General features: G+C 42.1%; 2 protein-coding genes across 5 annotated transcripts in view; one reads left to right on the plus strand and one right to left on the minus strand.

Moving 5' to 3' along the window:
* MCM9 (minichromosome maintenance 9 homologous recombination repair factor) overlaps positions 1 to 23532 on the minus strand; it is a 49783-nt gene that overhangs the window by 16249 nt on the left and 10002 nt on the right. Inside the window, exons 5-7 of one of the 2 annotated variants that reach the window (XM_049818021.1) lie at positions 19856 to 19981; positions 18471 to 18590; positions 15576 to 16156 (exon numbers count right to left, since the gene is read on the minus strand). In XM_049818021.1, coding sequence (XP_049673978.1) covers positions 15960 to 16156; positions 18471 to 18590; positions 19856 to 19981 — 443 coding nt within the window. In that variant the 3' untranslated portion in view covers positions 15576 to 15959. Of the gene's footprint in view, positions 1 to 15575; positions 16157 to 18470; positions 18591 to 19855; positions 19982 to 23532 lie in introns of those variants that run through there. The other variant, XM_049818020.1, reaches the window with a different exon arrangement.
* On the plus strand, positions 959 to 14086 carry ASF1A (anti-silencing function 1A histone chaperone). Of its 3 annotated transcripts, none has more exons than XR_007508212.1 (5): positions 959 to 1371; positions 5010 to 5125; positions 9550 to 9726; positions 12051 to 13165; positions 13281 to 14086. XR_007508212.1 is itself a non-coding variant. In XM_049818023.1 (5 exons), exons 1-4 carry the CDS (start codon positions 1263 to 1265, stop codon positions 12261 to 12263), a joined length of 615 nt encoding a protein of 204 aa, XP_049673980.1. In that variant the 5' UTR covers positions 959 to 1262; the 3' UTR covers positions 12264 to 12281; positions 13281 to 14086. The 3 variants fall into 3 exon arrangements, 2 of the variants coding, with proteins under 2 accessions (XP_049673980.1, XP_049673979.1); XM_049818023.1 differs by having other exon boundaries at positions 12051 to 12281; XM_049818022.1 differs by having other exon boundaries at positions 12051 to 14086.

The following is a 23532-nucleotide window of genomic DNA, read 5'->3' on the forward strand; positions in this document are numbered from 1 at the left end:
CTTGTAGTGAGGGGTACACCCAACTCGCAGCCCTCAAGCCCCGAGCACGTAAACTAGTGCTAGAGTGCTATGTCGCTCCTCCCTATCCCTGGTGTGCGGCAGCCACAAGATGGCCTCCTCTCTGGTCCTCCTGCTGCCACACAAGATGGCCTCCTCTCCAGGCCTCTTGCAGCTGCACAAGATGGCCTCCTCTCTGGGCTTCCCGCTGCTGCAGAAGGACACGTGCTGCTTCACAGCCCGATACCTAGGGCCTTCTTTACAAAGAGAGGAATGGGATAGCTTCTTGACAGCAGGGCTGTGTAAAAGACGCGCTCCGATCCCTCCGCACGCCGCCTCTCTAGGAGCAGCGAGGCGGATTCGTGGCAGAGCTCGGGCCTGGGGGCACAGCCCGTCAGCACCCCACCAGCAAACCACCCTTTATTCAGGGAGCACCCCAGCCAGCGAGGCACCAGCCGGGCTCCCTGTTGACACGCTGCCTTTGGCCAAGAGGTCAGAGCCGTGGGGCCGACCGGGGGGACGGTGCGGCTCCCCGGTAGGGTTGCCCTCTTGCGAGCCCAATACCCCCATCGCAGCCCTGAGCCGGGCTGTCCCCGACACCCAGGAAACCCCATCAGCACCCAGCCCCAGCGAAACCGCCTCACCCCGACCACCCTTGTCCGCAGCAAAAGTAAAAGTAAAAAAACCCAAACCACCAAACCACAAAAAGCCTAACTCCCCCCTCCTCCCCAACTAGACACCCCCCCCCCCCCGGCACATGGCTGCAGCCCCACGGCCAAAAGCGGGGCGAAGCCGCCCGGAGGCGGGGGCCTCGGCCGCGCTCCCGCCCGCCCGCCCGGCCTCGGCCCCGCCCCGCCTCGGCCCCGCCCCGGCCGTTGGCAGCCCGTTTCCACCTCGGGCCGGGCGGGGGCGCCGCGGCCAGGCGCCGTCGGTGGAGCGGGAGCGGCGGAGCCCATCTTGCTGCCGCTCGGCGGCCGCGTTCGGGGAGGAGGGCCCTAGGCCGGCGTGCGGCCAATCCGGGCGGGCGCTGGCGGCGAGCAGGGCAGAATGGGCTGTAGTTTAGTGAAATAGGAAAGCTGCGAACAGTGTGGAGTGTGCCTGGTGTAAATAAAAGGGGGGAAAAAAAAAAAGTTTCTGCAAGTCGCAGCTCTGCGGCCTCGCTCAGACACTGGCACGGGGGCTTGTGCGTCGCCAAAAACCAACACACGGGACTTTACTGTGCTGCGTTAACACGCTCTTCCTATTGTTTGTGTTTTTTTCAAAATATGGCAAAGGTTCAGGTGAACAATGTAGTGGTGTTGGATAATCCTTCTCCTTTCTACAATCCTTTCCAATTCGAAATCACATTTGAGTGCATAGAGGACCTGTCGGAAGGTGAGTAGATTTTTTCCCGATACGGATTTTGTAACCCCGGGCTCTTAGTTTCAAGGCTTTTAAGGCTTAAACTTTGCACAGGCCTGCTCCTACAATTTAACAGTTTCTCCTTCACCGCATCGCCGTGCCGAGGCGAAGGGATGTGCTCGCCGGCGCCCGAGCCGCCGGTGGAAAAACCGCTCTCGCCCAGCCCGGCGGGGAAAGTTGGCGGCGTTCGCCCGCCCTGGCCGCCGAACCGGGGCCGCTTCTCCCCGCCGCGCCATCGGCGAGGCGAGCTTCAACTTGCGAGGAACTTGTTTGAGTGGTGGTAGCCATGTTGCCAGCTTTGTGTGTGCGTGGGGAGGCGGCGGGGGGTGTGTGTGTGTGTGTGGAGGGGGTGAGGGTTAACCGGGCTCGGCTGCCGCGCATCCCCGCGGGGAGACGGGCTGTTGCGCGGCCGGGGTCCCTACGCCCAGGCGTTCCTCGGAGCGCGGAAAACTCCGCGGCCAAGGTTTCGTTGGCCTCGTGCTCCATTTTAAGACTTAGAAGGGGATAAAAAAAAAAAAAAAAAATTAAAAAAATAAAAATCGCTGCGGGAGGCAGGGCCGGGCGGGCTCGCCCCCGGCTGCCTGCCGCGGCGGGGTGCGGCGCGGTGGGTACGCGAGGCCGGCGGCGGCTGCGGGAGCCCTGCCGGTGGGGGGAGGGGGGCCGGCCGCCCAGCCACTATTTTTGGAAGTCACTCGAAAGTTACCGGCAGCCGCGGGGGGCGGGGTGGCCCCGCCGCCGCCGCCCTGCAGCCGCCCCGCGGGGACCCCCTCCCACCCCCTCCCTTCTCTTGAGTCGGGGTCGCCGGCCGAGCTCCCCGCCGAGGGGCGCTCCGCGCCGGCGGGCTCCCGCCTTCCCTTCAGCCGGGCGGGCCGCGAACCGCCTTTCGCGTCGCCGGAGCCCCGCAGCGCCGCCCGCCGGGCCGCCGGCAGGCCGCGCCGCGGCTCTCTGCGGGAGTCGCCCCGAGAGGCCGCGCGTCGCCCCTCGGGCGGGAGTTTTGAACGCCCCGCGGCTCAGGGCGAGGAAGGGAAGCGGGGAGCTCCTGCCCGCCGGCAGCGCGGGTGAGCGGCTGCCGCTCCGAGGAGGAGGGAGGGAGGCCGCTCGGCTGGGGCTGCCTGTGATGAGCGGAAAGAGGGACAGCCGCCCGGCCCCCGGCGGAGACCGGCGCCGCCTGCTCGCCAGCTGCCTGAGGGGGCGAGGGAAAGGCGAAAGGCGAACCGGAATTGGCGGGCGATAACCCCTGGCAGGCTCTCTGTCGCTGCGGTTAAACTTGCCTCACCCTGCCTGCTCCGCTAGCAGGTTTTTTTTTTTTTGTTTGTTTGTTTGTTTTTTTACTCGTGCGGGCCGGCGGCCTGGGGACAGCGCGGGCGGGAACTTCAGAGGCAGGCAGGCAGTCTCCTCCGAGCCTGGGGTCTCCTCTAGGCCTCTGCCCCTAGTCTCCTGCCCTTCCACAACTGACCGAGGCGTTAGCTGGAGCTGCCCGCAGCAGGCTGCGCTCCGTGCCCGTCGCCGGGTCGCTGAGTGGATCTCTCCAGTCAGCCTGGCCTCGTCTGAGACGCGGCGTCGGAGCCCTCGACGGCGGCGGTGCCCGTCGAAGGGGCTTGGGCGCGAGGCGTCACGCCTTTCCTTCCCGTTGTGCGTGGCTGTACGTGGCGCGCTCCTCGCTCTCTGGATTTACGCGAGAGTTAATCCGGGACAATCGGGATGAGAAGAATTATAGATGGTCTAATGCAGAATTCCCCCAACTAAATGCAAGTTAGACTACAGGATGTATTCAGGAGGAGCACTGCTATCTTTCGCATTTAAAAATAATATTAAACATAGCCTTCCTACACTTGATGAAAAATTTGCTGTCGTTGCCTTAGCTTTCACGTGCTAATATGTCTATCTACTGTGCTGTTTTCAGCCAGTCCTGCGCACCACTGATCTTAAATTCGTTAACTCCAGCCCTCATGGGTTTTTTTTTTTTAAGTTGTTACTCTGTAGCAAGATAACCTAAACAGCACTTGGATCAACCTATTAAATGTATAATCTAAAACTTAATTTTAAAATGTCCATTTTTTAGTAAGAAATACTACTGGTTTAGACTGAACTTCATACTGTTCTCCTAGAATAATGGCACAGGATGGTGTGATAACCTTAAGTAGTTTAGCCTAAAAGTCCTCACTTCTTCTAAGTAGTAACTTACACTCAGATGCTGACAGAAGAGGTCCTTAATAGCCCTGGATGAACAGCCTGCAGTACTGGCAGTAACTAGTACTACACGCTTAAAAGGTGACTAAAACCTCTGATACAGCACCTGGCCAATTGAGGAGTAACATCCCATTCTAAGCCCTGTTAATTATGTTACTTAAACCCCCCGAACCTGCATTGATGCTAAACATGGTAAGCAAGAAGAATTCGTTAATGAGGAAAGAGAGTTGCAATCTTAAGGCAGCCTGTTTCTGTTACAGTACTAAGCTTTTTCTATGCTTAAGTTCCACTCCTGCACCAAGAAGCCATAATGTAGACCTTTGGATTTTGCAAAGCGCAGTAATAAAGTAGATGTAATAGGGTACAGGTTTGTGCTTTTGCATAGACAATAAGGCCACTGTTCATAAGGAAAAAAAAATATGAAATATACCATGTAAGTTTTTAAGGTACAGTTTTGAAGCACCAGTCTCACTGAACTAAAAAAAAAAAAAGTTAGTCATAGTTTTCCATAATGGTGATCTTTTTTCCCTCTTGTTTAAAAAAACAAAAAGATCTCTTTTAAGGTTAGTTCTGTATGTGTCTTTACGCATGTATTTTTGAATCAAAAAGTGAAAGTGAAAAGCTGCCCCAAGAAGAGCTAATGTGTGCTAATTTGCAGTTTCAACTTTCAAACACCTGTGGTAGAGAGGGTGAGTTAGGAAAAAACTGAGTTGTAAGAAATGTTTTATTTTGGTGCATTATTTTAAGCAGCAAAATGCTACATTTAAATTTTTTTGCCTGTAGTTCCATTTCGGGATGTGGCTAAAATCCGAGCACCAATATCTTCAATGAGAATGTGATCTCGTCACGCTATCACAATTTTACATACTTCTCGGGTTACGCCAGTTACATGTGAAGGAATGGGGGCATACAGTTAGTGTGCCTGGTGCTTACACAATGGGTTTTCTTATTCAATTAACTACCTTCCATGATCTGTGTAATTTAAGCTGTGAGGTGTGTATGTGCAAGGTGGGAATTTCTTTTCGGGAGGTCAGTATTCAAGGTGTGCGATGCATTCTGGGCGTATATGGGCATCGTCCCTCTGCTGCAGCCATTCCAACAGATGGAGAAAATGCTGAACACGGCTCCCAAGTAAATGGGCCCTGTCCTCTGAATAAAATTTGAAAATTAACCTGTGAAAATAGAGAGATTCCTGTGGTACAGACCCACTAGAGAGAGATGGTGGGAGGGCCTGGTTCACGAGGACTGGGGCAGGCATCAATAAATTTCCCCAATGAAGACAGGTCCTTGTTATTTTAGGCCAGTTGCCAAAGAAGCAATTTTAGGCTATGCAAAACTGTAGGTAGGCAGGAGTGGAAGACCCTTAACTGTAATGATAAATAACGTTTGTGTTTTTTTAATTTATTTTTGTTTTGCTGTAGATTTGGAATGGAAAATAATTTATGTGGGTTCAGCTGAAAGTGAAGAGTATGATCAGGTGTTAGACTCTGTTTTAGTAGGACCTGTTCCTGCGGGCAGACACATGTTTGTATTTCAGGTAAGTTCGATTTAACTGTTTCTAAAAGGGTTGTGTTAATTAGTTTAAAGATGATGGTATCAAACTAAGAGGCACTTGAAAAATAATGGTAAGCTAGAAAAATATTTCAGTCAGCTCTTCAGGTGTGATATGCCCTCCTTTAAAGTCTGTTCATGAGCTGATATTTCTTGCCCCTGATATCTCCATGGTAATATTTTCACTTGTGGTATCAATAATTAGACATAATGATAGAAGCACTGTTCCTGTAGCTACTGATAATTTTGACCAGTCTGGTTTATAAATATATTCTAGATCACTCGGTAATCAAGAGTGCCAGTCACCTGTTTTACATTAGCACCATGAGTCTTAACTCTGCTGCAGTTGGTGGCAGCTTCAGACAATCAGGAGCACTAGGTTAATGTAGACAATGTCTTCAGAAGATCAGGCCAACAAATTCATTGTAAAACTCTGCCAGAACAGTCAAGAGTTCATTTCTGCTTGGCAGGATAGATGTTCAACTGTGATGTTTGTCTAAGCATGCTAAATCACAACAAAATACAGCAATTTGTAAAGTAAGACAGAATTCCAATGGTAGATAGCAGGCATTTGGGACGCAAGTGTGTAGATCAAGAGTGTCCAACAAACTCTGGAGCATGTGACAGTCCTATAAAATACTGCTGTTAAAGTCGAAAGTTACTAAGAAGGAATAATTAAGGGAAGGAAAACAGGCAAAGAACAGAGCTAAGATGGCTTACTAGCCTATTCTGGTTTCCATTTAAAGTCAGCAAGGAGGGTGTGTGTGTTGGGGAACCTAAAGCAAACTTGCCTAAAGTCTTACAGAAGTTTTTTTGGGGTTTGTTTCTTTTTTTAATCAAAACTATGATTTAGCTCACTTTTTTCTCTATTTATCAAATACTAGTATTTGTCTTGTAAACTGAGAGCAAAATCCATCAGCAGAAGAATTGGACTGAAACCGAGTATGGCTTATTGTATAAGAACCATGCTACTTTCCCATATACTATAAATTCACTTAACCATTTAATGGCAATTGCATGCTGGAGTATGAGCATAAAAAAAAAAAGTGCTAACAAATAGACTTTCTTATTTCTCACACTTACTGTAACTGTTAAAATAATACCAAAATTTGTGAGGCATCTTGATTAATCCTGTACGTTCCAGGACACTTTTTCTTACAGGACAGGGTAAAGGAATAAGATTAGGCTGGAGGTTACATTTATTGACCACATACGTGCAAATTAGTCTTGAAACATTTCTGGTTTTGAAGCTGGGCCTAATTCTTCCACACTACAAATAAAACAGTTCTTCCATTCTCAAGCTATTACACCTTATGGCATTAATTCGTCAGAAATAGATGATCCCCTGTTGCCCTCAAAGGGGCTACCTTGTAGCACTATATCCAGAGAAATCAGCTGCTAATTTAAAAGATGCGCTGTTCTCTGTTAAGTTACAAAGATTCATTGTTCATGGTGATGGGAAGGAGCAGGAGGCAGGTGTCTGAAAAGGCATGTTTTGGCTGTATGATTAGGAAGGCCTTGAAAATTAAATTTACTGGTCTTGCAGTTTCTGTAGGATGGACTCATCAATTGTATCGTGGTTACAACTGACACTACAGCTAAATTAGGAGCTAATTTTGCTTAGATTGGAATAGGTCTTGTGAAAGAGTCAGTACTCCTGTGTTACAATAAATTCCATTTCTTATGGAAGTACCATTGGTCAAAGTATGTTAGACTTCAAAAGCACTGGATTTCAGGTGAGGGTAGGACTTGGCTAACATGTACACAGCAGACCACCAAAACCCAAAGTTCTGCAATAAGCCTTTGCTGATGACTGAAGCTATTTTATTCACCACAGTGAAGCAGCCTGGGAGATGGAGAGAACTAGCAAGGGAAGGCCAGAATGGGGCAAAGCACAGAACTGCAGGAGGCATATAATATAAAGAAAAGAGACTGTGTTCACTAGGGACACCACATTGAAAGGACCTTTGTGGAGGTGTATAACATTTTCAGCAAATAATACGCTGTAGATTTTTCTAAATAGGAAAATGGCTGAAATAGCAAGTAAAATGGAGTACCACACAGATAAAATACCAAGGATGATAAAATTACCTTTGTTGAAAAGAAGCTGTGTATCAGGTTGGGAAGTCAGCCTTACATACTGAAAGATGGAAAACGATTGTGCTTTTCAGATTTATGCAATCAGCCTTTTTTTTTTTTTTTTTTTTAACACTTAAGAAGGTTTCAAAATTAAAGGCCCACAGCTTGGCCTGTTTGGTTCTAAATACCAAGATATAAGTAGTGAAACCTGATTCCTTCTCTCTGTGCACTTGGGGATTTATACTAAATTCACAGAAACTTCTTTTTGAGAATATAAGCACATAAATAATTTACTGTCTTTAAGTGGGGATATGACCTTAGCTACCTACTCTGCAGTAATAGCTATGTGAATAAATGTATCATATGGAAAAGCAAGATAATTCAAGACAACATATACATTGAGTGATTTCATAAAATTCTTAAGTAATTTCTAGCATAAGAATGGCATATTAAGACAGTGATTTTTACTCAAAAGTTAATCAATGGCCTCTTTTAGCCTACCCAAAGTATCTGTTTGCAGCTGCTCCCTTATCATTTGATCACATCAAGCTCTTCTTTTTTTTTTTTTTCCACCTGTATATGATTTGTTTCCCAGGCAATTAAGAGGTTTGACATCCAAGGCAGGAAGTTCAAAATTTGAGAAAAGAAAGTGGTTTTACACAGTGTTCAGTGTCTTTTCCACTCAGCAAAACAATGCTTTAGAGTTAAGTAGGATTAAACCAGAGTATTTCCTTGGGTTCACAACTGTATCATAGGATATTGCAGGACACAAAATGACAATGGGAGCCTAGAAGAACTAAAATCCCACATTAGGGTGTGAGTTGAGTTTCACGGGAGGTTAAATGAACAGCATCCTTTTGCAATATATTAGCCTATAAGTGCTCAATGTGGAATTTAAAGTAATCAAATGGTCCTGGGCACTGTTAGAACAAGACTACTGAATTAAAGTAGTGATTTCATCTGTACTGGCAGTTCTTGTGACTTCTTCAAGTTTTTACGCTTGTCCTATTCCTTGGTCGTCTTTTCCCTTCTGTGTGAGTTGTAAAGCCATTTGGTCATTTTCAGTTCCCTTCCGGGCTGGAGGAAGTTGTGTTCTACCTGATTCTCTGGTTGCTTCTCTTCCCCCTGGTGTATTTGTACCTGAGAGATCTGACTCATCTAATTCTTCTGCAAAGTGCCTACAGCTTCCTATAAAAAGCCAGACTGGTTTGAAGGCTTAGAATTGAAGTAGCTAAGGAGCAGAAGCCAAATCTGCATGACCACTAGCTCCCAAATTTCAGAGTGCTGGAGTGTATAAATACTACAGAGAAGTAGGGATGAGAGGGACAGCAGGAATTAATCCCATTTGTCCTCTGTCCTTAGGCAAGAACACCTGAACCATTCTAACATACATTGTTAATGCCAACTTGTACTCGCAACACAGGTGTTCGTTGTTGGCTTCAGATCTTCATGTAAAATTGTAAATATGAAGCTGCTTCATTTATGCTTAGATTGCTGGTAGTTTAAATCCTACAGCAGAATGAAGCATCACATTTTATCAATAAATGTGTAGTTAGGAAGCATTTCAAGGGACTTACGTGAGCCACGTTTTACGAGGCAAATTTTATTGATTATTAATAACTGCAGAGCCACGGTAAGTAAGAACATTGAGGAAGATTATAAGAGTTGCCTATTAATTAGAACTGCATACTGGCTGAAAATATGTTGGATGTCTTAGAGCAATGATCCATTTAACTGCGTACATTTTAACAAACGTAGGCATGTGGAAGGAGGCAAGAGAGTAGTTTATTCCTTTCCTAGAAATCTGTGGGACAGCTCAAACCTCACTGTAGCCTGTCCCTGCTCTTCTTGCTGAAGTATAAATTGCAGTCTGTATTTTTAAGGGCTTAGTCTTATTAAGAACACACATACAGACCAATTCAACCTCAGGTTAAAAAAAACCACCAAAAACCAACCCCTCACACACGCTCTACTAATACCAAGGTGGGCTAGAGAACAATGGCATTGTAGAACTGGAGGGATGTCAGTACACTTGCTCGAACAAGTTTAGCTGATCATATATTTAAAAGCAGTTTTGGATCAAAGCTGTCTAATCACCCATGAGAAATGTCAGCACACAGTATTATTGTATTCTAAGTAATTCTGCCTCTAGAGGATAGTGTCCCAAAATCAGGGCTGATATTGTTGTGAAGGCAGGTATATTTTCTGGTTAACTTGAAGAACAATTTTAAATAGTCACTACTCAGCTGCTAAAGACATGCTACTTAAGATTCCCCTGCTAGATTGTCATGTGGTATCAATTTTAATCCCTTCTTTTCCTTTCACCTTTAGGCTGATGCACCTAACCCAGGGCTTATTCCAGATGCAGATGCAGTAGGTGTAACAGTTGTGCTAATTACATGCACCTATCGAGGTCAAGAATTTATTAGAGTCGGCTACTATGTAAACAATGAGTATACCGAAACAGAACTGAGAGAGAATCCACCAGTAAAGCCAGATTTTTCTAAGGTAAGGCACATTTTGTTCTAGTCCTATGTCAAATGTATGCTTATAGAAAGAGGTTTTTAAGAAACAAAACCAAACCCCAAGTAATTCCATAAAGTGTGTGGAACGAGGCATCAAATAATGGGAGAGACCTGGGGTGGACAAACTACAAGTGCCATGTAGTTGCCATAAATTCAGAGAACACTGAGAAACCTGCAATGGTTTCCACCAGCTTGAAGCCTTAGCTGGACTTCATTATTATTTTACACTGTCTGTATGAAATAAACTGTTGTGTTCCCTCTACCTGCAGCACTGTTGACAAAGTGGCTCTGTTCTTCAGAAAAGCAGAATAATGTGTTTTTTTTCTAGGACAGTCAATCTGGAACTAAGCTTTGGGTATTAATTTAACACAGTTTTTATGCAGCTGTTCTAGTGTTAGAGCTGCAGTTTCTGCAAAACAGTAACAAACAAATTGAAGAAAAAGTTGCATACAAAATGAGAGAAGATGGGTAACCTGGTAAGAGCAGGTTAGATGATTATCTGATCAATGTACAACTTGACCAAGGAAGTACACAGATTAAGTTTAAAAATATATATATATCCTTCTTGGTAAAAATTAAACCAAGACCAAGACTAGAATTAAAAGGTGATGTGAAATAAAATTACTTGCAACCTAATATCTTGAAGAGAAGAATCAATTAAACATCAAAAACTAGTTAAAATCCTGTGAAATACTCTACTGAGGCAGACTGTACAAACAAACAAGGTTCTACACAGCATCTGGGTTTGTTTTCATGGAAGATTTTGTGGAGTTGGGTTTTCTCTTTATGAAAGCTGACATATATAGTGTACACACTTATGTTCCAAAGTTGCGTGATGGTGAAAATTTTGTCATTTCTCAAGTTTGCATGAATTATGTGACTGGATATGTGAAGAAATAAATGGGATAATGCATGTACTGTAATGACTAGTACAGAGATAATCCCCATAGTCCCTGAAACTGATCTTCAAATGTAACTAAGCTGAATTGGTATGTAAACTGGTTTTTAGAAGTCACTAATGGTTTTCTATGCTTAACTTAACTTTCAGGGATCAGACACTCAGTATGTTCTCAAAATTCAAAATTATGGTTAATTTGAAGATTCTTAAACTTATAATCTGTTCCTTTCTGTTTTCTTGCATTTAAAACATATACTTATTTTGGGGGTGAATGTCAGAATGTTGACTTTCTTTAAGCACTTGAATTTAGAAATGCCTAGAACTAGTTGTCTTAATTCTCTGTTTATATAAAAAGCTAGCTCTCCTTCTTTGAAAAATAACAGCAAAAGCTATCATGTATTTGCAGTAAGGACTTTTTATACGACTTTGGGACAGAATTTAAACATACAAGTAGAAGGTTATTAAATTGACTGATTGATGGGTAATAGACCCTACTAGGTTCAAAAAAATAAATGGTCTTGTGTAGTTTGCATAAGGGGTTGGGAAATATTTCATGAGAGTGCACTTCCTTGGAGAACAAAATCAGCATTACTACCAAAGCAGACTTTTCCTGTGATCAGTCTTAACTTTCATTATGAGTGGCCAATGGCGGTAAGTTGCCATCCGCCACTTAACTATGTATTGTCTTGAAAACGGTGAAAGATTAAGAAAAAGTGAGCATTTTCTTTTTTTTGCTGCATACATAAACAAATACAACATGTTTTCAAAGGAAAGTGAAGGCCAGCCATGAGGCTAAAATATATGACTAATGTCTAGGCCACAATACTAATACCTTCCAAATCCATCCAAGTAATGTTTTTACTTTAAAACTTAAGTAGACAAATTAAAATTCAGTTAGTGAAATCAATCTAAAGCATGGTAATGTAATGTAAGGATAGGTTGTACTCTTAAATGAAGACAGACAGTTGATGGAATTGATACAATTATTGCAAACACCATAAAGTTGATGCAAAAATTTTATGATGTACTGTGGTTTGCAAAATCTTTGTGTGGGTAGTCATTTGCTTTACTAAAAGCTGGCTAAAATAATAAACACTTGCACTTCACTTGCAGAGTTCTCGTACAGCCTTGAACTCATGGAACAGTTACCAAAAATATCCTCTCAAGAAAGCAGTTATTTTGCCGAGTAGGATATTAGAGTAAATGAACGAGGGGTGCATTTCTGTAAACATGTTTCTGATCCGTAGATAGTAGCTTTAGATTCACATTTATATGAATTACCTTTTTAAACAAATTGTTTTACACATACAGGGCTATGGGGAGTAAAAGGAAGAAAATCTATATGCACGTGAACTCTCGTTTCTAGAGATATATACATTACATAATCCATGTATTTTCTTCTCTCCTAGCTTCAAAGGAATATTTTGGCATCTAATCCCAGAGTCACAAGATTCCACATTAATTGGGAGGACAACACTGAAAAACTGGAAGACGCAGAGAGCAGTAACCCAAATCTACAGTCACTGCTTTCTACAGATGCATTACCTTCAGCATCAAAGGGGTGGTCAACATCAGAAAATTCATTAAATGTTATGTTAGAATCTCATATGGACTGCATGTGACTAACCACCATAATTTTGGTACTGTACATGTGTTAAACTGTAAAAACAACCAGAACTATTTCCCTCAAATTCCATAAGTACATAGTTGACAAGCAATGTGAAGAACTTGTTTTAAAACATCCTGTAGAAAGTTTATAAAAAAAAAAAACAAACAAAAAAAAAACCAAAAACCAAACAAACAGTATTTGAGCAAATTGTGGAATATAAATACAACTATTTTTAAGTAATTGCCTTTTTTCTCTAATGTGTTATTCTATGTGGTCTAACCCAAACTTGATTAAAGTATGCATATGCTCCCCTCCCCCTTTACTTTGTAAGCACTATTGAAAGCTAAAAAACTGAAAGTTAAAACGTTTGGGCAAAATGAAGGAATAATGCCATGTCCTTATCTCTGATATCCAGATTGCCAAATATAAAGTGCCCTTTAATAGCAGCTTAAGAACAAAACTGTCATTAGATGAAGTGCAAAGAAAAAAGTATCTCTTAAAAAAAAAAAAAAAAAAAAAAAAAAAGTCCAAAACTGTCCTCTTGCTGTGAAAGCAGACAGCACAGTATAATTTTAGGTGCAAGCTTCTTTTCCTTTCAAGGCACATACTTGTTACTTAAAGCATGCAATTTGAGATTTACCATCTGCTATCTTGGATTTTAGGATTTTTTTTTTATCTCCTGCTGCTGCTGTTTAGTCAAACTGTAGTTTGTTAAGGACAATGTTTCATGTGGATTTGGGTGGGTATCTCAGGAAAGAACCTTTTTCAGCCACCTTAATAGCACGCACAATTGGTTGGAAGGATTCAAGCAATTACTAGAAAATTTCAGCATCAAAAGGAATAGCATGATTATCCAAAAAATGCTCTTCTGCAAGATTGTTATGTACAACTGCTGGTTGGTACGTTTATTTTCAGGTATGCTTTATTCTTGTAGTCTTTTAAACTAGTAATAAGGAGTTTAGATGCTTGCTTTCAGTTTTTTGAAACATCTGGAATTTAAAACTTTTCTGTTTTCTCTCTACCCTTTAAGGCAATCCTATGCACTGGTATAAATCAAGATTCAAACCCTGTTGTGGCAGGCATAACACACTCAAGAATACACTGCCTGCCCTGAAGCTCTTGCACTGAGACATCCCTATTACCTGAGGCATCCTTGAAGATAAAAAGAACTAAGCAGTAAATTGTAAAGACTTAAGACATTATTATGACACTAATAATTTAGTTATTCCTTCCAATGCTCATTAGCCTTATACATTTACTGTGACTGTATGTGCATTTAAAATTGTAATCTGTCGTGTCGGATTACAGGAATATAGTTCTGCTAGTTACTAGTAACCACCCAAAATTTGAACCCTTGTAGGTTCCAGGCCCTTAAGAAAAGGTAGATTTCATGATGACTGACAGTACAGCACTGAATAAAAATAGAACGCTTTTTCTTCTCTTTCTGCATTCTCTAATAGGGATGAAGATGTCCCAAGCAGTTAGAACTTCTGTCTTTCCACATCATTAGTGAGATGGTCTTCATTTCTAACATGTACATTTTTTTAAATCAGAAAGGAATGACCTGATCTGAATGTACATGCACATGTTTGTTTCTTGTATGGAAACTCAGCTGTACATATGGTAGCTGAATGAATTGATGAAATCTATTAATATTTGGAACCCTAATTCTAAAGTATGCTCTTAAAAATCTCTCTGTAATTGTTTAAAATATGATTAGCAATTTAAAATTATTACCACTCTAATATCAGTATGACTTAACACTAAGAACTGGTCCCCCAAACCAGCAGTTGCTTCACTTGAGGGCTGAAATTATGTGAACTTTTAAGATCTTTTTATTTTCAATTATATTGCAACTTTAAGGTCTACAGTGACATTTTGAGATTTTTCATGCACTTTATTGTTCTATTTATAAATTTATTTAAGATACCTCTTAAATGTAAGCATGTAAATAAGTCATCTGCTGAATGATTAGCAGGCTAATGAAGTCTGCCTTGAGCTAAGGCTACTGTGGTAGTATTTCAAACCCTTGCACCTATTGAAGATTTAAATGAAAACATGATCAAGTACAAGCTGTAACCATCAGTAGCATGAAGGTTTCTTAGAAGCATATGCCACAAAGCGATGGAAGCAAACTGTATTACTGCTATTGCAGAATCAACTACAAAATACAGTCAGCAAAACTGCGTCACCCAGCAAAGCAATTAATGTAGAGAAATCAGAGAGTGAAGATCTATTGTTCTGTTTAGGAGGAAAAAAGTCAACTGTGCACATGAACTCGGGTGCAATAGACTTCAAGCTAGACTGGACAGCATGATGCCGTGGTAGAATTTGGCACCACCTTACCTGATACACTAACACATCCTAGATACAGCTGACCCACCAATTACAGGAAAAAGAATAACCCTGCTGTGCTTGGTGAAAACTGGAGAACAACCATGCCTCACGAGAGTACCTCATGATCTTTGCAAGAGAAATGGTCTTCCTATGCTTTTTGACAGACTGGATGCCTCTCAGGTCTTCTACAACTTTGTCCAGATCTTAGCAGTCCATACACACTGTCTTCTGAATATCACATTTCCTAGCAAAATCACATTCCAGTGACATGGAATTTGAGAAATCAAATTTCAGTACTCCAGAGGCTTCAGGTCTGATCATCAGGCAATATCACAGCACAAAGTTAGTGGTATTAAAAGATACAGGGCACACAAGCCATCTGTAAAGACTTGTCCCTGACCTCTGAAAATTTTCAAACAACAGGGCTGTACACATGACATATAAACAGCTAGTGCAGACAGCACAGCATTACAGTTTCAAGGTCAAAGATGAGTTCACCTTCCCACGAAACTCTACTTGCAGGCACTACCAAGATGCAAGGGAATGCTACAGATTTTATTGACAGGACTGGTGATGCATCTCACTGTATTTTTACCTCAGATAGACAGACTTGATTCCATTAGAAGATTGTCATAATGCTTATCAGAGGTTACTCATGTAGAAAAAGGTAAATGGATCAAAGTAACGTTACAGATGAAAACCATGGGTGGTTTTTTTTATGTCTAACTTGAAAAAAAACCTGTCCATCTTACAGTCATTGTGCTTTATTCATGCATCACCTTCAGTCTGAATTACTATGACACTCGGAGTTTGAAGGGGCAAAAAGGTTCCAGCTCCATCATAATGGAGACTGGTGAAATTTAACCTCTCCAGTGGCTCTACAAAGCTCCACTGAAAAAGGTAACCCTTACTACCAATCTTCAAGACTGCAGCAACTCAGAATTTTGCTACAATAACCTATAGCAGTCAAATAAATTTTTGCCATTGAGTTGTTGAATGTGGGCTGGTCTTCTGGCTGCCAATCATTAAAGAGCTGTGGGAGGAACAAACCTCAGTTCCTCATAGAAGTCCTAAACTTGCAGAGAACTCTCAACAGAAAATTTCTACTAAGTATTCGCAAGAAAGGCAACCTAATAAACTCAGAAACGCTATCCAGAGAGTGGAGGTAAAGTTCTCTTTTTTCCAAAATAGAGAATAGATTATTGGTCATTTTTGTAAGGGCTGTTTGCAGCAAGCAGGCAACTTGAGCCTGTTGGCGAGATAAAAAAGATGGGTCTTCCATACCAGTTCACTAGAACAAGAAGGCAGGGTGTTAGCCTGGGTCATGCTCTCTGAATCAGGCAAAACACATGTGATGAAGCACAGGCTTTGTTTAAAAAGCACTGGGGGATGCAGGAACCTGACTGAAGGAGCAGAGGCCCAACAGCAAATTGAGGTGCAGAGTTAGGTTGCTGTTTTCTGAAATTCTGTGGCAATTCCAGTTAGGTCTGGATGGAGTAACAGGCTGCAGCAGGCACATGACGCTGCAGGGCCCCAAAGGATCATAGTAGATTTCAAAGCACGTGATACCTAAGGTAGAGCAGGAAAGAATGGGCATTTTGGCACAAGGAGAATGTTAATGATCTAATATGCTGTCCTGGTACAAATAAACGCTTGTACAGAAAACCAGGGAAAAGTGATATGATTAGACAGTTTCGGAAGCAGATTTCTAATTCTGTGGTTGATAAATAGCTCATGTACTAAAACAGTACTGGATGGGTAAAGGGTACAAGATGTGTTAATGCACAAAATCTCACCAAAGTTTGGTCAGCTATCAGCAGTTTTCTCTAAAAGAGGAATCCAAATGTAAGACAGCTTTTAGCACTTCTCCAGGGTTTACCAAATCTCAGGTGTGTCTTTTGGCCTATGTGGGCTGTAGTCCCAGGGCCAGCAATTAAACTGCAATCCAGACTGCTTTTTATCTAAAGTAAGAAACCAGTTGAAAGTGGAATTTACAGATTTAGTCTTTGTACACTGGAGGGAAAAATGTGCATTAGTACTCTCATGAGAAAGCAGAACTGGTAATTTGAAGTGTGCAATTATGACAAGGAAAGTAAAGCAAGTAAAGCAATTTAGTAGTTCTCTAAACTCATCATTTGGAGTTTCTGCACGAAGAGCAAGTTAACAAAAGCGATGTTAGGTACAGTTACAAACATATTAATAAGTAAGACACTGCACAGGGAAGGCAAAATAATTCAAACTACATCCAGACTCCTGGGCTAGAAATTCATGCTTTAGTCCAGCAGCTCTAGCAGCGGAAAGGTTCCTTGAAATTAAACTAGGGTTAATAAGATTTCTTGCTTGTTTCACTTGTGATAAGGGTTCTAAAGAATTTTAAGGTGGAAATTTGGTGCACCTGCTGTCACATTTCAGGGGAGCGTGGCTGGGAGAGCAAGAGGCTTTCTAAAATACAAGCAATATTTAAGTGAAATGTAGATGATCTAAAGACCCAAGATGATCCTTTCACCAAATGAAACTCCATCTCCACACATCATTACAGCTGATTCTATCGCACATACCACAGTAAGCTTGTAAACTGCAACATTGGTTTTCAGGGAGGTGTCTTTGAACCTAGCTATCATGGCTGAGCTGGAAACTAGATCATTTGGAAAATGAAGCACAGGAGTGAGACGTGGTGAAGAAGGCAACAGCAGAGGCCAAGAGCAGCTGACACAGGGAGATTACTACTGACAAAAGTGGGCAAAGTCACATTGAAATGCATGGCAAAATTTCACTCCAGGTCACTGTCAGTCCCCTAGCAAAACTTAAATTATCCAGCCTGTTCTCCGTTCTTAACACAGAACAAAAGGCGGAGAAAAGGTTATGCTGAGCCAAAATGTTCTCTCTGGCGTCTCTCCAGACCTATTTGTCAACAGTTTGAATGGAAAACCAGAGGCATACATGTTTCATAACAAGTCCCCTGTACCTAAGAGTGTGTATGTTCAACATCATGTTCCACTTCCACAGCTATAGAAGACCCACTATACACATGTACACATAGCTACAGAACTGGGAAAGATTTATTCTCTGGTTTTCCCATATTTAAATAATGCTGTTTCCCAGACATAAAATGAAACCAGCACTACCTGAGAAACACTCGTTACACATGCCAGCTGAAACACTAGGGTTTGTCCCTAATTATTTCATGATTTTAAATATACTAATAAAATAGTCATTTGCTCAAATAAAGTCATTTACAGAGGTAATCTGACCCTGCACATTGTTCCCAGAAGAATTTTTCAAGATACCTGGGCATTCAGACCCACCTGGGACATACCTAAATTTAACACACACACACACACAAAAACCCCAAAACCAAAAAGCAACTTGCTCTCTGAAACCATCTTGAAACCATCTTTATGAGTCAGAAATAATTCCTCAGCACAAGGGTGAATTTCCAGAAAGTAAGCAGAAATCAAACTGGCACCCAGCCAGAATATATAAAAGAACAGAAGAGAGGAGAGTGTCTGTTCAGGAGAAACCAAATGATGCTAGCCCATCACACAGTGTGAGCTCTGGAAAGATATCATATTTGTCATAGCTGGGAAGAACACTAAAAATACAGGTCCAGATCATCCTCTTCTAGCAAAGCAGTGAGAGGTGCCTCTGGATGAGGCTTTTAAGGTTCCCTGTTAGAAGCTCATCACACTGCTCTGCTGATACAGAAAGGGCAGGACTGCCCTTCTGCAGAGAGTCACGTCAAGCCTCATATGCCTCCACAGCAGTTCTTGCTTCAGCTGTGCTCCTAACAACCCGCGCACATATGTTGATGTATGTAGAAAGCCTCCATATAAACATACTCGAGTGGAAAAAGTCATGTTCCAGCTGAAGAAGCAGCACATACCTGCACTTGTAGATCCAATTCCTGCAGTAAGCACAGAGCGTGGTATGATCTTTACTGCATACTTGAGAAACTGAGATTTCCCCGTACCTGGGTCTCCAACCAACAGAAGATGCGATTCACCTTGGGGTAAAACATTGATGTAGGAGTAGATGTTTCATACACAGAGAAAGCTATACACAAAATGCTCAGAATTAAATAATACCTCTCATTATTCGCCTAACATTTAGCACTACATATACGTTACAATATGTAATTCTGTTTATGACTGCACTATTTATTGGGTGTGATAAATATATTGTTTAATAAAAGCATCTAGTCATATTGCTGCACCCAAACCAAATATTTACAATGAAATATTTTAAAATTATTAGCAGGTATTTGACGTACTTCTTATAATGTGAGTTCATACATTTTAGAATATTCATTTCTCAGACTGAACTCACTCTCAAACATGAAACAAAAGGATACCAGGGTTTAGTCGTCATTCTACTCTTCAGTTACTTAAACTATTGCAAAAAGGACTAATAAAATCAGCAGGTTGTTTTTCCTAATTCTGCTACACTGCCAAAAGTTACACAACTTAGTAATTTCAAAACAATGAATTATTGAAGTAAATAATTTGGCTACTGTGATCTCACTGAAGTGCTCTAAAATGATTTAATTATCTTCTACAAAATACAACTTCAATTCAAATATAAAGTCTATAACTTTGTTTAGCTGCTGGAGCATTAAGAAAATCCTGTATTTGTATATACAGACATACTATTTTAGAATTATTATGACCTACATAGATTATGACCTGTGTACCACCTGGCACATGGCATATTTGCCATCTAATAACAACAGAAGGAGAATCAGCAGGCAGATAACTTACAGTAACAGAACTAAGTGAGATGTGCTGACAATCACAGATGGAAAAGTCTGGCAATAGGAAGTAAAATGAATCCTTTAATTTTTCCTTTCAGTGTACTATAGTGATCCACATTAAGGAAACATTAATATTCCATCCTTTGGTGCCAAATACTGCTGGGAATATTCTACTAGAAATCATTTCAAAACATCACTTATACAATAAAAAGTGAGTTTATGTTTTATCTAAAACAACTGCCTTTAATATTCTACCTAATGGAATCCTGAACGCCTGCTTTTTGCTGGGTTTTATTTAGGAAAAATTAAAAAGAGGAAGTCTAGACACCCACTTTATTTGTCTGAGATTCTGGAATAATACTCAGCATTGATCAAAAATTGCTCTCACTCAAGAAAATGTGATGATTATGCTTCCAAAACCTTACTGATTATATTTTGGAGGAGGGAGGGATGCAGGCGAAGACAGGGATGGGAACAACCGTTAGAAAGGATATGATACTATTAGAAACAATACTAACCTCTGATTCGAGTTCCAGTAGCATCAGTCCTCTGTACACCGCCAGCAAGCACCATGGCTACAGCCAGCTTCACCAGGTACAATCCAAAAACTTGAGGACATAAGCTAGCCAAAATTTCATTCCTCCCTAGAACAGGAGCAAAAAATGGCACTCAGCACCGCCCTAAGAGTAAAACTTGGTTTGCCATGGACTCCTATGTACACTTGAAGTGCTATGTACACTGACAAGTAATTGTCCTACATTCACAGTCCTATGTACACTCACAAATAATTTGGGTCTGCTTCCTGAACAAGAGGAACAGGGCAGGGAGGAGATTTTATTATTATTATTTTATTTCTTAAATGGGACCCGAAGCAGTTGTTTGAACCAAACTTCCTTCATGAGGAGGAAGTTAAGTCTTCCAGGGTCACAAGCAGCAAAGCCACTCCTATTGCAATTTAAGGAATGTATGGTCTGGATATCATGAGAAAAGGCACTAAGGACATTCCATCATGCAAATTCTTTTGTTTCACAGATAAAAGTGTGGGGCTATGAAGAATAAAAGTTTCCAGACGTCAAAATACCCCCTTGAAAACTGGTGTGTTGTACATTTAAGAAAACTGAGATAGATAGATTCATAGATACTTGAAGTATTTTGCCCTAAACCTGTGCACCCATAGCATGGCTCCTTTTCTCATTGTTGTCTTAGATCTCCTTCTCCTTTGACCCTTCTGTGTCAAAGGTCCCTCTCCTCCTCCCTAGCATAGTCTCTTTCCAGCAACAGAATATTTCAATCTGTTATGATAAAGTTGCTGGCTTGGAAGATGTGTAACAAAATTAATTCTGTACTTTTGAGATTCTGACACTTAACAGCACATAAGGGATCACAGGTTTAATGCCATACATTAGTCCCATTGCTAGGGAATAAAAACCTAGGGAGTGACCAAGTTTGAGTTCTTAACTTCATGTTTTAAATTTAGATGCAAGTGCATGCTACTGGGAAAATGTGTAGGCACCTAATAGATGACTTGAGGCATATGTGTTTCTTGTGGAGGTCTTCTGAGGGAATTAACACATCTTTGTCCAGAAATGAAATTTTAAAAACTCGGTCAGCCATAGCATAACTCAAGACTTAACTCCACAGTTGCATCTATTTGACTTCAGATTCATTTGCCTTGTCAGTGCTGAGCAGCTCAGCAGTTCTGCTTCTTCCTAGATAGTATCCAGAAAAAATAAAGTCACCTGCATAAGTTCTCTCAGAGGCCTACCATGGTAGACTTTCTCAGAACACTGAATACACAGCATCAGGAATTGACTGACATAAAATGCAGTAATAGCTACCATTATCTCTTGAAAAACAGTACATGTACACACATCCTGTTGTGAAATGGCCTATACCTTACACTCCTTAGTCAAATTTGATCTCTGCCTTCATTTTCAACTCAAATTCAGACAAACGGCCTGAAACAGACATCTTGGGCAGTCAGGGTCCTTCTAATTTCCACCTCAATTTTCATGTAGCCACTTCATATTAATTTATTTATTCTGAATGGGCAATATATGCGTAATATTGCATAAAACCACATTGCTCGCTGCAGGCTTCCAAAAACTGTCCTGAAAATGAAAGATTAAAAGGGACCTTCAAAGAGGATCCTGAATTACTTTCTGAACAGTTCTAACCAGAGTCCAAAGAAATGTTCTTGTTCCAAACAGCAGAAGGACGAAATGTTCTCATTCCAAACAGCAGGAGGGTAGCAATTAAATTGCTTTCCAGGAAATGCAGTTCTGAAGATCTTTGTCATTGACAAGATCTCCAATTTCTTATGTGAGCATGCTAATTTTTAAGCTGACATGGGCAACATTCCCACCTGCTCTTCCTCCTGTTTGTCTTTTAAGAAGAAAGACTAAGCCCTTTTCAGGGTTTTAAAAGACAGAGTGTTAGTTTGAGACAGTTCAGTGACAGAGATCCTGAAGAGTCCATTGAGCTTCCACACGGTTCAGGAGGAGGCACTCAGATTATGGAGAGGGACAGAGTTCCAGACACAGCTCTGCTGATTCCTAGGTGGTTGACTGCAGACTATGGTTAAGTTTAGGACCCACTGTACTAAACACTGTGGCTGTTCTGGAAGCCACTGTGAATTGGGAGACTCTCTCCATATTTGATAGGATGCTCCACAGCACCTAAATCAAGGGTCTAGGCATCCAAGAGTTTGGTTAAAGATGAGATGTGCTAAGCTCTGTGGTAAAGAGTCACAGTTTAATTTGGGATGCAGAGACAATGAGTCAGATCCCTTGCCCCAGAGTCAACAACTATGCTGACTAAAAGCTGATCTGGTCTGCACTATTTCTTCTAAGAGGTATGCTTCTTCTGTCTTGATTATAAAATGCTTTTCTTTTTTTCCTTGATAACTTATATTATTTCTCATCAGAGAGCAAGCAGTCTAGGAGGTTCCTGCAGTGTGTGGAAGATAACTTCGTGACGCAGCTGGTAGGTGACCCTTGCTACACCTACTGTTTACAAACAGGGAAGGACTGGTGGGAGGTGTAATGGTCGGAGGCTGTCTCAGGCTTAGCGACCATGAAATGACAGAATTCTCAATTTTTGGTGAGGCAAGGAAGGTGGTCAGCAAAACCACCACTATGGACTTCTGGAGGGCAAACTTTGGCCTTTTCAGGACACTGGTTGAGAGAATCCCTTGGGAGACAGTCCTGAAGGGCAAAGGGGTCCAGGAAGGCTGAACATTCTTCAAGAAGGAAATCTTAATGGCTCAGGACCAGGCTACTCCCATGCACCACAAGACAAACCGCCAAGGAAGACGACCAGCCTGGCTAAACAAGGAGCTTTTGCTAGGACTCAAGAAAAAAAAGGAGAGTTTACCATCTGTGGAAGAAAGGGCAGGCAACTCAGGAAGAGTACAGGGATCTTGTTAGGTCATGCAGAGAGGAAATTTGAAAGGCAAAAGCTCAGCTAGAACTCAATCTGGCCACTATTGTAAGAGACAACAAAAAACATTTTTACAAATATGTTAACAATAAAAAGAGAGCCAAGGAGAATATCTATCCCTTATTGGATACAGAGGGAAACATTGCCACCAGAGATGAGGAAAAGGCTGAGGTACTTAATGCTGCTTTTGCCTCAGTCTTTAATAGTGAGACCAGTTATCCTTGGGGTACTCTGCCCCCTGAGCTGGAAGGCAAGGATGGAGAGCAGAATATAGCCCCCATAATCCAGGAGGAAATAGTTAGTGACCTACTATGCTGTCTGGACACTCAAAAGTCTATGGGACCAGATGGGATCCATCCAAGAGTACTGAGGGAGCTGGTGGAGGAGCTTGCCAAGCCACTCTCCATCATTTATCAGCAATCCTGGTCAACAGGGGAGGTCTCGGACAACTGGAGGCTTGTCAATGTGATGCCCATTTGCAAGAAGGGTCAGAGGGAGCATCCAGGGAACTACGGGCCTGTCAGCCTGACCTCGGTATCAGGGAAGATTATGGAATGGTTCATCTTGAGTACGCTCACGTGGCATGTGCAGGACAACGAGGGGATCAGGCCCAGCCAGCATGGGTTCATGAAAGGCAGGTCCTGCTTGACCAACCTGATCTCCTTCTATGACCAGGTGACCCGCCTAGTGGATGAGGGAATGGCTGTGGATGTTATCTTCCTTGACTTCAGCAAGGGCTTTGACACTGTCTCTC

This window comes from Accipiter gentilis, chromosome 15 (genome assembly GCF_929443795.1).
Source record: "Accipiter gentilis chromosome 15, bAccGen1.1, whole genome shotgun sequence".
Lineage (NCBI taxonomy): Eukaryota > Metazoa > Chordata > Aves > Accipitriformes > Accipitridae > Astur > Astur gentilis.

Excerpts from the sequence above, each read along its gene's own strand:
- ASF1A (XM_049818022.1), top strand. The coding sequence starts at position 1,263 with ATGGCAAAGGTTCAGGTGAACAATGTAGTGGTGTTGGATAATCCTTCT. Across the intron at positions 5,126-9,549 it reads GACACATGTTTGTATTTCAG|GCTGATGCACCTAACCCAGG; the intron begins GTAAGTTCGATT and ends TTTCACCTTTAG. Across the intron at positions 9,727-12,050 it reads TAAAGCCAGATTTTTCTAAG|CTTCAAAGGAATATTTTGGC; the intron begins GTAAGGCACATT and ends CTTCTCTCCTAG.